Source organism: Drosophila subpulchrella, chromosome X, assembly GCF_014743375.2.
Source record: "Drosophila subpulchrella strain 33 F10 #4 breed RU33 chromosome X, RU_Dsub_v1.1 Primary Assembly, whole genome shotgun sequence".
Taxonomy (NCBI): domain Eukaryota; kingdom Metazoa; phylum Arthropoda; class Insecta; order Diptera; family Drosophilidae; genus Drosophila; species Drosophila subpulchrella.
In genome coordinates, this window is record NC_050613.1 from 23267972 (window position 1) to 23284631 (window position 16660).

Genomic DNA, 16660 nt, shown 5'->3' on the forward strand with positions numbered 1-16660 from the left:
CTTGTAAATCTACATATATGGTTTATAAAAGTTCCGATAAGAAAGCTGGTTTTGAATGAAATTTTATAGAATTGCTACTAAATATAACCAATAAATTAAAGAAGTATACAATAAAAATCCGCAATTTATTATATTTCTGTGAAATATTGAACACAAGTGCCCGGTGTATACTGAGAACCCCTTGATTAAATAAATACCCCTCCGATTCCGGACACCGATTCGAAATCGCTGGCCACACCACACGCAGCGTCGGCATTTTGGCGTTTGAACTAAGCGAAATTAATGGCCAACACAGGCTACTTAGGCGGAGGCCCACGCACACCGCCGGACACGAGACACGGATTGTCCAATTGTCCGGGGGTTCGGGGTTCGGGGTTCGGGTATTGGGGATCTGCAGAGGTATATACATCTGATGGAGGAGGAGGAGTAGCCCTTATCCGCCGCTTGTTCGCTGTGCGATTTATGACTCGGCATGCAAAACGAGCCAAGATATATAAAAACCAAACCAAAAAAAAAAAAAAAGAGGAAAAAGAGGCGGAGACATGACACAAAACTGCAGAACCGCATGGCGCCCGCCCAAGATCATAATGATCGTTGGATCGTAGGAGAAAGGGGGAGAAAGAGAGTGTATATGCGATATATAGGCACAACGGGTGGGCCCCACCGTCCGATCAATAAAAATGAAAATTTGCCCAGCAGTTGATGAAATTTACGCGATCGGCGTCGGCACAACTACAAAGTCAAAAGAAGCGCGCGAGCGCGGCCTTCAAATGAAAAGTCCACCGACAATTTGCCTGGCGCCCCCTTTCTTTTCTTTTTTTTTTTTTTTTGCTTTTTCCCAAACCCCCACCATATTCTTTTCCATCCCGAATACAGAGTCCCCGATCCCGAGAGCTTATCCATCCGCTTCATGCGTGTGAGAAGTTTTAGATAAGCCAGCCCAGCGAGGAGTTCTATATACTTCAAAGTGCAAGCCCGAAGGAAAACGAGTCGGATGCCATGCAAATTCACATTGATAAGCGAAATAAAAAAAAATGAGAAACGAAAAAGAAGATGGAGTTACTGGCGGAGATGATATTTGAAGTGCCGAGTGTTAGGCGCAGGCTCTTTGATATGGGGCCTAGATAAAGTTCGCTTTGATGTGCTGCAGTTCCGTTGAATCGGGTTTTTCTTTTTGCTCTCAAGCTCCATTGGCGAATGAGTTAATTACTTTACTTTACTTTATGAAACAGGAACCAAAAACCAAGCAAATTAAACAAAAAAGTTAAATAATTTTAGTTTATCGATATGCCCACAATGCCCCTCGTTGGGCGCCAATTTTTGATGTCCCTACATATTTCCTTAATTTTTTCACATTCACTTTAAGCATTCACAAAAGTAAAAATATACTGCAAGCTAGAAATCCAAATCAGCCAGTAGAATTCCTTGGTATCGCTGAATTGTGGGTTTTTTTGTTTTTGTTGTGGGTCTGTTTTTGTGGGTGGGTGTATCTTAGATAACTAATGCGGTAAACAAAGAAGACGTACAGTACTTACAAATCCATGTTTATCACTAATATTGTTGGTCAATTTTAATTTGTGAAATGAAACAACTTTCTGCATCCATTGCTCACCCGTTGTGGGCGAATCTGGATGGATATACATGCGTTTTGGCATCTCGGGGTCCGCTTTCCCAGCCACCATCCAGCGACTGTAATTGCGATTGTTATGAGAAGTTCAGGACTCAGGACCCCTCGTTGTATGTTAAGACTCACCTATTATGAAATTTATAACGATAATCGTCCGCCGCCACGATGTCCAGTAGCAAGATGTATTTAGCCTTGGCATCCAGTCCCGAAACACGAAATTTCATTTGCGGAAACATTTGTCTGTAAGGTAGAGAGAAGAGATGAGGGATTAGAGATTGGTGTGCTACGGCTTGGATTGAAGGGGGGTCAGGGTATATAAGGAGGTATAGTCATTTTCCCGGGCTAATCAAATAAAACATTAATCAGTGCGGCTTATAAAGCCTAAGACCCAAGACCACGTTCTGGTTCTCAGGGGCCCACCTTCGGGGCCAAGATCCATCCATCCAGCCAAGATCGCTGCTGCTAACCACAGTCGCAGTCGCACTCGCACTGGCACAATCATCATCATCATCATTATCAGATTCGGACTACGAGTTGGCCAAAAGCAAACAAAAACCCCCAGACCAGACCAGTCGGGCTATCAAGTGGCGCCAAGCCACAAATTGTTTCGGCTCGACTCCGAGCTCCAAACTCCCGCCATTCGGATTCAAATTGGCCCAAAAAGAGAGGAGCAGAGGCAGAGTGCCAGGTTCCTCTTGGCCAGGTTGATTAGCCATGTTGGTGGCAATGTGCAAACTCGAAAATTACATGGCCCGGCCAAAAGGGGGAACACACACAGGCGGCGATTCCGATGCGATGCGATGCGATGTCGTTGTCCCTCGGAACAACCGAGCGACCGAACAACCCAACAACCGAACAACCGAGCAACCCAACATCCGAACAACCCAACTATCCACCCAAAAAGGAACCCGGAGATGGAACAAGAGGCAGAGGCATCATCTCTGGCCAGAGGAGATCTCGCCCAGCACACACACGGGCATAAATATGAAAATTATAACTTTAAGTAGCAATCACTCAATCGCTGTTCGGGTTCAGGTTCAGCACGGAAGCACTGAGCGAAAAAGGGGTAGTCTTATATTGAACTTATTTATGCTATGTCAAGCATGTCCTTATAATTCCCAACTAGTTTAAGGTAAGTTTTTCCATAGATTAGATAATGCCAAGTAAACTCAAGATTAAAAGTGTGATTGAATCATTTTAATGGAGTGATTTGTACTTTAGTAAGTTTGTTTTTATAATCACTAAAAGAAGCTGTCTACCATATTTCCTTATAATTCCCAACTGTTTTTTTGGGCAGGCCTTTCTTTTAATTATTAAGACTATGCCACTTAAACTTAAGAGTAAAACTATGAAAAAATCGTTTATAGTGAGGGTGTTTTTTATAGATAGTTCTAGACTTAGGATATGAAATGATCATATTTATATTTACACTGGGAAACTCTGTGAGTTTTTCTTACAGTGTTCTTTTGAGGTTGGGACTCTCGAAGCGAGAGCGCCTCATGAATCAAATTTAACGAACGTCTTGTTCATGTTCACAGATCATCATCAGCTGCGACTGCATTTTGATAAAAACCAACAAACATCGTATGGAAGGGGTAGTGGGGGGGGGGGGAGATACCAGAGGCGTGGAAGGAGGGCTAACAAGCTGAGTGATGTCTGACTGACTGGACGGGAAGACTGAAGACTGAAGACCGAAGACTGAGGAGCTGAGGAGCTGAGGACCGAACAGAACCGATGGAGGAGGGCGAGCCCCGAACCGAGGATGTTTCTATTTGGAGGAGAGCGCACCCCCTTTTTAGAGGGGGTGTGGGGGGGGGGAGAGGATTGGGGGGAGGTCTGCCTGCCTTTTTCGACTGCAAATTATTTTTTATTTGCCAGGAACGAAGGCACGTCTGTCTGCCTTGCCTTGCTTTTGGCTTGGACTCTTTTTTTTTTCTTTTTTTTTCTCGCTGCCTGGGCTTTTGTTTTTTCGAGAGTGTGTGTGTGTGTTGTCTTAACTGAATAGCTCGTTAACATTATTGAGCACTTGGCGCCAGTTGTTGGCAGCTTGTTATGGCCAGAGACCAGGGACCAGGGACCAGGCCAAGACCAGAGACATGGCCCCAAGCGAGGCCGACTTTGGAGCCAGTTTCCTGGGCCCACACCACACGCCGTATTTTTTGTTTCTTTCCTTTTTTTTTTTTTTTTTTCTTTGGATTGAAAAGCCTGGCTTGCTCGACAACAAAACGATTTGCTCTCGTTTGTGTTGGTTCCACGGGGCTCAGCTCAGGCTCTTTTGGCTCTTCCGAGACGCCAGACATCAGACTTCTGGCCAAAAAGCGACCGAGACCGAGACCGAAGCCGAGATTCAGGTTCGTGCAAATCGTTACGTGTAAAACTTGCACCTTTTGACCAGAGCACCCAGCGTCGTTGTTTGTTTTTGCCACACACATTTCAACGGAGTTCCACCGCGGCTAATTCAATTTCCCCCCCAATGCCAAAAGTGTTGAAGGCACTTGGCAACGCAAAACGCCAGGGCGAAGGAGCCCCTGAGCCCATGAGCCCATGAGCCCATAATTAAGCTTAATTAAGGCTCAGTGCGTTTTCTTTATTGTTTTCCCTCTGCCCTTTTTTTTTCCTCTGAGCCATGAGCTCTGCTCTGCGAGTGTTAAGGTGTCGCTCAGTTGTCCTTAGCCTCGTCAGGCCCACATAGGGGTTAATGGCTAATCAATTAGCCCGGCCCGAAAATAAAATGTTCAACGATTGAGTTGTAATTGGGTTGGGCTCGGCGAAAAAAAAAATATCAGACGGGGTAAAGACCGTATGAGAGGAAAGGGGAAAATAATGGTTTACATCGAGAGTAAAGTTGGGGAGACAAAATGAGGTCAACAAAATATTTGAAATAATAAATGTTGCCTTGAAATAAATTTTAAAAAAATTATAGTGCACTTTGAAGTTATAAAAAACCATTCAAATAATCTCTTCAAGAAAACAATTTTAATATATATAAGCCACCACAATGTGTATAAATTGATAAGCACCATAGAGTGTGGCAAACAACTAGCTAAGTGTATTTGAAGCACACATTAAAATAAACATCAAAATGTACACAAAAAGCACACTTAATAATGTGTTCATTAACACTCGAATAAAGCGCACTTCATACATAAACAATTCAGTGGCTTAGCAATAAAAACAAAAACTGAGACATTTTAATGATTTTGATAATTCAACAAAGTGCAAAAACACTAGGATTCAATTCTATTTAAATAATAATAATAAATTTTTTTTGCAAATAACAAAATAAACTAATAATGCAGACATAGTACTTAGGCATTTTTAAGTAATACATGATAAGACACGCCAGTTTTCTCATTCGCAGGTTAAATTAAAGGATAAAAACGTATGCAAACTAAAAGTGTAAGACCTTTTCTTTAGTAATAGACTTTATTAAGAAAAAACCTATTGAAAACCGTACAGTTTCTGGAGAAGCCTTCATTACCGAGCATTTGTTGGTCATTTTGTTTGACAAAACTAACCCCCGGTTAAGTGAGCCCTAACCACTTATCTAAATCTTGACTGCTTGCGGTGGCCATGTAATCGATTAGCGATCCCATCAGCGGATCCGCAGGTGACATCTGTGTATCCTGTGTCCTGTGTCCCGAGTTCCGAGTCCTGGCCACCTTTTTTCGCTACCCTGCCGGCGTCTATTAACGCACCTGTGCCTGTGCCATCTCGATGGCAGGTGAGAGGTGAGGCAGCCGACCTGCCTTAGAAGCGTCAATGCATTATCTGATAGTCAATCAAACAGCAGCCCAAAAATTGGGAAAAAAAACCCAGGGAAAAGAGGCTGCGATGGAGATGATACAGGGGGACAAACAGAAGGAAGAATAAAACTAAAAACCAACAGAGGTTGGTTTGCAAAACGCATTCGTGGGTTTCTTTCCTTTTTTATTCTCCTCGTTCTTTTTTTTTGTCAACAAGGCGCGGGGATTAAAGTAGCACCTGCAGTTGGCCCAAAGGGAACCGAAAATTGGTAGTGGTAGTACGGGGAAACCCTCGAGATATAGGGGCTGGGGATTCGTTGACAGTTTGGCTTTGTGACAACAAAATTGCTGTCGTTTTCTTCAGTTTTTTTTTTCTTTATATTGGTGTGCCTCCTTAATCTTTGTCAACACATTGCCATTGGATTTCCGATAAACTGAATAAACTGAAGAAAGGGGTGCATATTCAACATCATCTTACATCATTTGCCTAGAGAACATCTGTCTTTTCGTCCAGTTGATTTATTTATTTGGCCACTTTTTGCATTGCATTTAATTTGAATTTTATTGAATGACAATTGCATGCAAATTGCTTGAGAAAGGGGTTCTTGGGTATTTTTTGCATTTTACAGATGTACATCGTTTGGGTATTTGACAAATTTGTGAGAGCCATCAGAGGAGGAAAACGAGCCGGGGAACTTGCCAACTGGACAGAGACAAACAAGGACCAAAAGGCAGCTGCATCATAAACGTTAATTACCCACACAAACACACGCACAGAGAAAGACGAAGGATCGGGGCAAATTAGTTAAACCAATAAACTGACAGGCCCAGACTGACTGACCAAGTGGCTGGGCCATATATCAAGTCTATATAATAATAAAACAATTTATGAAGGCATAACCACGGCCCCAAGTCCTCGTAAACAGGCTGCCCGTTTGTTTTAGCCTGTCAGTTAGTGGTAACGCCCACTCCCGTCTCGTTTTGGCCCGAAATGAATGGCCATGTCATTAAGATCCGAGGCTCCGAAACCCCGAAACCCTCAAAAACAGGATCACAGGGAGGAGAGCAGCAGGAGCAGAAGAACGCAAATGCAGGGGATAAAATTCTAAAATATATATATAGTTGAGGTTTATTGGCAGGGGGGAAAACTATCGTCTGCTGTATTTCTTATCGACGGACTCCCGACCCTGAGCACACACATACATAAATCTGGCGCAATGAATAAATCAAATGTGGGAAATCGGGTGTAATTACAATTTGATCGCTTCATTTTGGGAGAGCGTGAAACGAGGGAAGCTAATGGTGATATGAACCAAAACTAAACGAATTTGGAATGCCCTAAAATGTGGGGATATTAGAAAGTTGAAGTATTTGATCAATTTAATAAGTTAATCCATAAGCTACTAAAAAATAGGTGAATAGATTCAAACATAGAAATATTAAATCTATAAATCTAATGACGATCAAATAAGACTATGAAAGGGTAAACTAAGAAGGGTATAGTATCCATAGATGATACTTGATTCTATCATGGCCGATTTTGATGATTTGACAATTCAAGCAAATAACTTTCGACATTAAAATACAATATCATAAGCCGAAATTGGGAAAGGATGCTCAAATAGGAACAAGAATTTAAAGAACAAGTATTTCAAATGATATTGCCCCCAAAAAGGGTATAGAGACCATAGATGGCATTTGCATCCTTATCGAGGCTGGCGATTAGATTTCTGGCGTTGTCATCGCGCCTACTTTTCTGGCCTGATAAGGTGCCTTCCGAAAAATGCCCATGTATTTTCGGAGGGGAATCGAACAAAATAAACATGGCTGAACCCGTTGACCTTGTCAACGATTAGAATTGTCACAGTCACCGCCCCTCAATATTTTATTTTTCCACCACCCCCTCCTGATTTTTCGCCGCTCACAGTTTCCTCGCCTGTTGTTCAACTTAATTGTTATGAATTGAAATGCAGTTGTCACGCAGATAAGCGCAGGGCAAGGGAAAGGAAAGGAGAGGCAAGGGTTCAGGGGTCGCGGGGCCAGGCTTTGAAAACTGGGATTCCAAGCGACTCTGCGACTTTGGGTGTTGATTTATGTTGTCTGCGGATGGGGCACATAAAAAACAACCTCAACAAGTGGCGTTCTGACAAGTGCAGCAAAAACAAAGCACTTTCGAATTGCGTTGGGGAAATAAAAACATCAACAGATTTTTAACCATGTGCTTGGTTGGACCATCGGAGTATTTGTTCTTAGGATTTTATGATATAAACAATTTGGTAATATTTTTTTTGCTAAAATTGCTATATATATTGTGATTTTTCTTTGTTTCTTTAACATTTTTTGTATAAAACCATGATAAAATCAACTTATTAATGATTAATGACTTTAAAACAAATGGGAAAGTGGTTGTTTAAAAATGGATTTTATTTAAAATAGTCTTTAGATATATTTTCTTAATACTTGACATAAATTTAGCTTTAATATAGGCAAGTTATAATTAGCATTTATTTCAAGTATATATTTTTTTTACTGCCCTTTTGAAGTGTGCTGCTTATTTGTATATTTCGAGCGGACATTGCCAATATGGATAATTATATATCTGTTTGTGAGAACACACAAACAAGGTCCACCCCTTTTGGTTGGCTTTCTTTTGTTTGCCTGCCTTTGAATTGTTGCTTTGTTTTTTATTTATATTTTTTTTGTTTGTCATAATTGCTCATAATTGCGGCTGCTGTCACACACACATACTCACACACTTGCACACGGAAATGCACACATGAATTTGCGCCATTTTTGCTGAAACACGTTGTTTTTTTTTTGGTCGCCATCATTTTCGGTCAATTGACACAGACAAACAAGAACCCACACACACACACGCACCCCCTTTTCTTATTTTATTTTTTTTGCAAGTTCTAACCTTGCAAATGCAGCCCCTCTCTTTCTTTCGGCAGCTACCCCTCTCTTTCCCCCGATTCACCTGCTCTGTTTTTAGGCTGTTGCTGTCTCTTTTGCTCCCCCTGTGTGCCCCGCTGTGGGGAGGGAAAGAGATGGCGCGACGCCCCCGCATTTATTTTTTCTTTATGCCTTGTTTGTTTTCTTTTATTTATTTTGGTTTATTTTTTTTTAATTTGTTCTGTGTGTGTGTGTCTTTGCTTTGTTATTTTTCTCTGGCTTGCTTTATTTATTTTTTTTTTTACTTTTTTTCTGGATTGCCGGTCAGTTTTTTGACGCTTGGTCCGCCCATCGCCCCATCTCTTTCGCTCTCCAGCTCATTTGCATGCAAGAAATGTTCTTAACCCTTTTGGTTTTTTTTTTTAAATTTTGCTTTCGATTTGTCAGTACACATATGTGTGTGTGAGTGTTTGTTTTCTGTTTTTTTTGGATTTATTCAACCCCCCCCCCCCCTGCTTATTTGCATTCATTTATTAATAATTTTCAGCTTCCTCTGGCTTTTAGCCTGTTTAATATGCAAGCCGACGGCTTCGTCAGTTGTGTGACTTTTCGCACAATAATCAAAGGCAGCAGCAACAACAATTGGCATAACAATTTAGCGGCAATTTTTATTTTATTTTCATTTGTCGCACATGCAAGGCTGGCAAAACGGTTGAATAAAATATGATGATTCTGATTTGCATATTAGAGAAACGTTTACATGGAAATTATTGATTTAGATTATAATGTGGGGGAAGTATATAATTTAATTTAATTAAATTATTGTCAGCAGGGATAGCAACTGTGAGCCAAATCAAAATTTGAAATCGGTTTTAAGGGGTTAATTCATGGGCTGACCAGTGCTGGTTAGGGTCACCTTTCTGAAAAGTTCTAAGATAAGGGCTTGGAGCCCCAAAAAAATAAGGATGATTCATCATAAATTGGTTAAGAATTGTTGAATCATGTCATTCTAGATTATTGAATCGGTTTCAAAGGTTCAATTCAAGGGCGGAGCAGTACCGGTTGGGGTCACCTTTCTACAAAGTCTTAAAATAATGGTTCGGGGTCAACAAAAAAAAAAGATGTCGCATCTAAAGTGGTTTTAAAATAGTTGAATCAAGACATTGTATATTTGGGATATCATAGCTGAAGTTCTAGACTCTAAAAGTTTAGTTTTGGGTCACCATTTCCTTAAACTATCGTAAACTTGAAAATATTAGACAGAAAATGTTGTTAAAAAATATATTTTACTTAAAAGACATGCTTTCATAGTTCAAGTTATAGATTCTAGAAGTGCAGTCAATGGTAATCGCCGTTTGCCTACTTATTTGCCATGGCCCTTTTAAGGGCAAAGATCCCCGGCGACCCGCCACTAATTGGTTCAACCTCAATTAGGTTCTTGGCCCGAGTCTCAAGATGGTTTTGGCCAAGATGCAAATGCGGTGGGAACTAGAAGCAGTGACATTTGCAACAAATCAGCAGGGAAATGGGGGCGGTGGCAAGAAAGTATCTCATAGACACACGAACGACCCCAAGGGCGGTGCTAAATTATTTATGGCCAAGTTTTAAATACATTTTGTCAGGGGGCAGGCGAGGGAGTTTGTCTTATTTTTAATTAAATTGTGCGTCAAACGTTTTGCAGCTCGTTGGCCAAGTTTGTGGAGTGTTGGGTGGTTCGATGGGTGGTTCGGTGGGTGGTTCGGTGGGTGGTTCAGTGGGTGCGGCTCCCATCTTTGGCCTTACTTTATTTTTTCCCTGTCAATGTTTGCCTGCCAAAGTGTAAGTAATTTATGCGCATTTAGTGCTCAAGTGAGCTCAAAGCGAGCAGATAAAGAAAGATGAGCTCAAGATGCTCTACAAATGGAGGCTGGGCGGAGGGTTTTTTTTTCAAATTTCAGGGTGGTGGGGATGCGACAAGGGCCATCCAGTAAAAGCTGACTGAGCTCATTTCCATACAAATTGTCGCAGTCGAAAGCCATTAAAGTGGCAGCAAAAAAATAAATAATAAGTACGAATGCATATGATTATTTTCCTTTACGAGTAGTTGTAACTATCCAATGGATTTATTGCGATAATAATTAATTTTATTACTCTACCTATAAATAACCGAATGAATAACTATTTTTCGCCAGCAGTGAAATGTGACACGTTAACATTTTTGGAATTCACACAAGTTAAGTACATTGGTATTTCATTGATTTAATAAAGCTAAAATCTTTATGAGTATATATTTTTGAGATTAAATATTTTGCAATTTACGGAAAAATGCATTTTATTCCAAAGAAAGAATTATTTATAGGCACTTCAAATCGCCACAAGGGGATTCTCGTTCCCCTAGCTGAATTTGATGTACAGTGAGTAATCGCTAAAGCAAACAATCCCGATAGCAGCCACGCCCCCAGCGCCCACGTTTAATGTCTAAATTATGGTGGTAGGCGCCATTAACGCGTTTCTGTTTGTTTGTTTGCATTGCTTTTTCAATTTTTTTTTTTGTTGTATAAAATAAACCCAAAGCTCAAGATCCTTCTTGAGTGGTTGGGATCACGATCACGACCAATACGATGATGATGATGATTCAGGGGGGTTTTCGAGGGGTAGGGGGCCTCACTGATGGTCATGTCGATGCACACATCCGCACATCCGTTTAAAGAGCTCTGAAAACTTGGAAATGTGGAGGTTGCCTGGGATTGTTTGCTGCACTGCGAAAAATATTGCTTCGAAGATCACTAGATCTATTAAATATTTTAATTTTTTATTAATTACTTTAGTGGATCTAGATCATACAATCTTTTTTTAAAGAGGGAATAAAAGAATCCCTAGAACAAAAGATACCCTCAGGATCAAATTGACTGATCAATGAAATAGTAGAAAATGAGTTAGGAGATTTAAGTTCCAAGTTCTGATTTATTTTTCTCTCAGTGTTGGATGGTTGCTTGGCCTGTTGGCGAGTTGTTGCTTGAATTGTTGTAAACTTGGTTTGAGGACGCGGACGCGGCTAATAACAGTCATCACACACGTCAGACACTCATAAATCCTCAAAGTCAACAAGGCGGAGGGCACGTAACGAGCCTAGGTTGGTAGGTTCCAGGTCTTAGGTTCCAGATTCCCGGGCTCCGGGCTGCTGGCTCCAGTGCTCCGGGCACCCAGTTCCAGTTTGCCGTTTCTCAATGAAGAGGAGATTCAGATTCTAAACGAGCTGCGTTTAAATGTTGTTAACATAACCGACATGCGGCTGAGAGACAGGACAGCCCAAGGACCGGATTCTAATGTGTCCCACACACGGCGAACTCCAGCCCCATCATCATCGTCATCGCCATCATCTTCATCATGATGAAGACAGCCAACATACTGCAACTTGTTTCAGCCCACAGAAGAAACACAAAACTAAAAAAAAAAAAAGAAAAGAAAAATCTGAAGAGAGGGCCCCCATTCATGGGTGGTGTGCACTGAGGTCCCAAACGCATGTTTATATAATTCTTATTTATGATCGAACAGCGATAAATTCGCATTCTCTCTCGTTCCCTGCCTTTGCGTTTTGTTTTGTTGGTTTTAAATAAATCAAATCAACACGATTCGGAGAAACCTCCTCCCAATTCTTCGCCGCTAAGGAGCTGATAAGCCCCCAAAAAAAAAGAGAAAAATATAAAAGAAATATGAAGAACCCCGGGGGAAGAATCTCGGCAGAGAAATCTACTGTGTTCACCTGTTCAATTCTTTTGGATTTCTCCTCGAATCTGTTCGATTCTCCTGCTGCTTGGGGCTTGTTCTTTCTTCCAGAGATATGGTGGCAAGTTGCTCTGAAGACAGCTGGCACGGCCACAGAATCGTATTTGCTAAAGGAGCTCCTGAAGATTTAAACCATCGATGATACGTTTTTTTTCTTTTCGAACGCTTTCAACACCACCATCTTGATCTAACGTTTCTAACCAAACTATACGTTCCCGCTTCTCCTTTTTGAAATGCCTCCAACTCTTCGTGACTTTCCACCAGTTGAGAGGCCTTAACAGCCTTTCCGAGATACCGATCTTGATCCAGAATGGGAATTCTTTTGGTTTTTGGTGGCGCTCCCGAGGACATTGCGTGTTCTGGTGTGTCAGTTGTGCTCAAGGACTCGACGAGAGACCCCGATGACCGATGGCTGTCATAAGGCCCAAAAAGGGACGATGGCCATACGCATATTTTTGCGGTCATACGAAACACGACGAAGAACAAACAGAAACTTACAACTGCTGCCGTTTTTTTTTTCTCTGGCTCTTGGTTTTCTTCAGAGCCCCTTCTTTTCTTCTCCAGCGAAGAGAAGGGGGTGGGGGATTCTTTTTCTTTTGCCCGGAGCCAGAGTCTACAAAAGGTGTTGACCAAACAACAACGGCAGCAACTGGCCAAAACACGAGGGGCAACTGGGTACACGCGTCTTAACAAGAACAACAACACCACCAGCATGGCTCAGAACCCAGAAGACGGCCAAGAAGGCCTGAAGAGAGTGAGGAAGAGGAAGAGGTAGAGGCGGTGGCGCAGGCGCAGGCAGTGGAAGAGGAAGAGAGCAAGTGGTTGGCCCGGCTGCAAAGCTGTTGAGCGCATAAAAAACGTTATAAATAACACGCTCGAGCATTTAACGCGCCAAACATGTGTTCCACTGTCCAATTTGTGGTCTGTTTACCTTTTGCCAATGTGCCTCCGCTCCTGGAGAAGCCAGGGGCGCAGCCCCGAAAGGGGGGTCCACGGCGATAGTCGAGAAGTAGATGACCAGATAGGTGCCGGTGGCCACTCCCCCGGAAAGTTGGCCCAAAACGCGGGGAAACTAAAGCTCAGTTCAACAGCTGATCCAGCTGAATGATAATGGAGGGCAAGGAATCGGAAGAGTAACATCGTGGTAATATATTTTCTTACTAAATGGGTCTCAAACTCAAAACAAAATCATAACTTTGAAAAAAATAATTTTTACTAATAGAACAACTTTACAATATAATACATATAATACATACCAACTAAAATCATAATATATCACTATCCTAAACATCCTTTACTTAAGACTTAAGATACTATTGATTTGAAAGACCCGCAACTTCTATAATGATCTGTAGAGAAAAATTATCAATTTAATATCTTTAAGAAGGGCATTCTACCTATTTAGATGAAGTACCAAAAACAAGGATCTGCGAGGGGCGCATGGAAGATGAGGAAGCCGAAAAGCCCAGCGGCCTTTGATGATAATAAAGTGCAGATACAAACGACACTGGACAAGTGGCCATATGAAGACGATGTGGAGGGAGAACCGAGAGACCGAAAGACCGAAAGAGACTGAAAAACAAACAAAGCTAAACGAGGAGAGGCTGAGAGATGAGAGGAGGGATCAGGATGGACAGAGGATGTGGCTTACCTGGCGCTATAAGGACGGATCAAACAAAGAGAGGTAAAAACAAACCCCCGAGGGTTGCGATCGGATCCCTCCAGGCAGCTGACCTTCTCCCTCCTTCTGCCCCCTACCCATCCGGCCCATCCTATTCATCTTCCGCCTCCCTTTGTCTTCCCATTTTGTGCGATTTGCTCGCTAAAATCGCTCAGGCGCCGGCGCAGGGGAGCGGGAACAGGTTGAGCGAGAGGGATTTGACCAGCGGACCGAGAAAAGAGAAGAGAACCGGAAGAGGGAGGAGGAAAGATGGGTAGGGGAATGGGTTTTGCTAAATGGGGATTACCTTCTATTGTGTGCGTTCGAGTCGGCCATCCAGTAATCTCAATTATGCTAATTAACCATCACTTTGAAAGCAAGTAACGAGTGCTGATTTGAAAGACATTAACTTTACCGACTTCTCTACATACTTTAGGTAACAAGATGAGGTCAATATTATATGGAAAGGTCGTACATTTCTTGGTCATAGACGTTATATTGCAATGTATCGAGTAGCGAGTACTTGGGTTAAGATAACGAGTTACTAGCATTTATGACAATCCAAATGGAACATATAAAGAATCCAACCCTCCGCTTTTTGAAACTTATAAAACTATCTTTGAAATCTATACCTTAGTGTAGGGCAATAAAAAGTAACGAGTAGCGTGTAAAATATAACGAATTACTAGCATTACAATTAAAATATGATCTTTAGTGAAGCCAACTCTCCGCTATCCAACTTTAGGAAACTTATAAAACTATCTTTGGAATCTATACTTTAATGAACGGTATAATGACAACGAGTGGCGAGTAACGAGCGCCGAGCAATGGAATTCCAAAGGCGATGGGAATTGCCGCAATTGACGGTTGTCAATCACAGTTCAGATCTGGCCAAGTTGTTTCTGCCTGTCACCTAACTTGTTCCACTTTCTGTTGGCCCCTCTTTCCCCATCTCTTTCTCTCGTTCTCTCTTTCTCTGTCTCTTATTCCTCTTCCTCTCCACACACGATTGCACACTTGCACTTCCGTTGCATTGGTTTTCTGTTGTTGTTGCTGGGGCGATTGCAATTGTTGTTGACTGCTGACGACTGCCTGGCAATTGGCAGTGCAACAAAATAGCTATTGACAAATTATGACCAACTAAAAGTAATTACACGCGACGAGAGGGAGACGGCAGATAACGAGTTCTGCTGACAACGCGTTAATAGTACAAATAATCAACGAGTGCAGCAGCAGCAGCAGCAACAGCAAAAGCAGGAGCAACAATAACAGCAACAGCGTCAAGAGCCGCACTAAACATACACTTAATATTAATTGTTTTTTATTAACACGATCCGGCTGCTGCTGCACAGGCACTTGCTTTGCTTTTTTCCATGCTCTTCCTTGGTTACCATTCTTCGTACCCTATAACCAAAGATGGGGACTTTTGATCCCAATGATCTCGATAACTATGTGAGTTGGAGATGTGAAATTTGGTATGGGCATGTCTAGGTGTCTTTTTGGTCAAGTGCTTTGCTTAAGATTTTGCTATCCCAAAGATCTTGACTTCAAAGGGTCGTAGAGCTATGAAATATGTTATGCAACTAGCTAATAGACTTTTATACTTATATAGCTCTTAAAAAAGCAAAGCAATATACTTTGATGGTGACTTTTTGGGTGAAAGGCAACAGAAGCATGCTTTTGCAGCAGAAAACACCAAATTAGGTATATGGTATAATTTAATTGCTAAGACTATTTATCTGGCAGACTTCTATATCTAAAAGATTTAAAAAATCAAACCAACAACATTTGATTATGATTTTTGGGTAAAAGTCACCAAAAGCATGCTTCCGCAGCATAAACAGCGAAAGAAAGGTATAGGGTATCATTCAGTTGCTAAGCTCTAATTTCTCTTTGTTCTTGCTGGCTTTTCTGCTGTTTTATTGCGGCCGTTGCTGAGATTCATTAATAATTCAAAAAATTGCACATGGCCGGCGGCGATGACAGTCGGCAGCGACGCCGGCAGAGGCAGAGCGTGTAATCGAGTTGTTAACTCTAAGTGACAACGAACGCGAGCAGCGACGCCAACGTCGCCGTCGACAGCATGTGCACAACAACAATTAAATGCAGTCAACACACGATCGCAAAATACAAAAAAAAAAGCAGAAAAAAATATATACTTATATTAACCAGAGCGGCCAAAACGAGGGAAAGAGATGGAGAGTGTGACTTTGACTTTGTTGCTGCAATTGCTTTTAATGCTTTTAATGAAATCAACACTTTTTACTGCCTCTCGCACGCAATCTACTGCTTCTTATGTTTCTTTTGCTTGTGCTTTTTTCGTCTTACGTTTTTCGCCCGGCTTTTTTTGGGCTGGCAGCTTAATTAAAAGCCAAAACAGCTAAAACATATTTCGCGCCTTTGTTGCTTAACAATTAAAATCAACAACAACAACAATAACACCAACAAAAGCCCAACTTCACACTCAATTAACGCGATGCAGGCAGACAAACAACAAAAAGCAAAAAAACACAAACGAAAAATATAGCAGCAAAACAACACCATACATATGTAAAGCATAAAGCAAAAAAGTTTTGCTGCTGCTGCTGTGAAAATATATACGTATATACCTCTTTTTTTCGTCACCCACTAGAAGAAGTGGGTGGAAAAATAAGCGGGAGTGGGGCGAAATGCAGCATGCAGACTGCAAAACTTTTGTTTGCCGTTAATTGACTGCACACACAAAATACCGGTAGGAGGTGCAAAAGAGCCAGAAAGATGCACAGAAAGAGATAGAGAATAGCATTCAAATAAGCAAAGTTCTTGAGACGGTTTCTTAAACGTTGGTGTAAATGTTGGAGTAAATGTTGGAGTAAATGTTGGAGTAACTGTTGGAGTAACTGTTGGTGTAGCTTTATGGGTAATTTCAGGCTCACATTTTTAAGAATAATTTTTATTCTAGTCATTGGTGTAATTGTTGGTGAACTCATT

General features: G+C 41.5%; 1 protein-coding gene across 3 annotated transcripts in view; it reads right to left on the reverse strand.

The window, feature by feature from the left end:
• The window catches only part of LOC119557116 (optomotor-blind protein), a 64078-nt gene that overhangs the window by 34000 nt on the left and 13418 nt on the right, over positions 1 to 16660 (reverse strand). For 2 of the 3 annotated variants that reach the window (XM_037869697.1, XM_037869695.1), the window contains exons 3-4: positions 1754 to 1867; positions 1527 to 1689 (exon numbers count right to left, since the gene is read on the reverse strand). In XM_037869697.1, the coding sequence (XP_037725625.1) occupies positions 1527 to 1689; positions 1754 to 1867 (277 nt within the window). The remainder of the gene's footprint in view (positions 1 to 1526; positions 1690 to 1753; positions 1868 to 16660) is intronic. The other variant, XM_037869696.1, reaches the window with a different exon arrangement.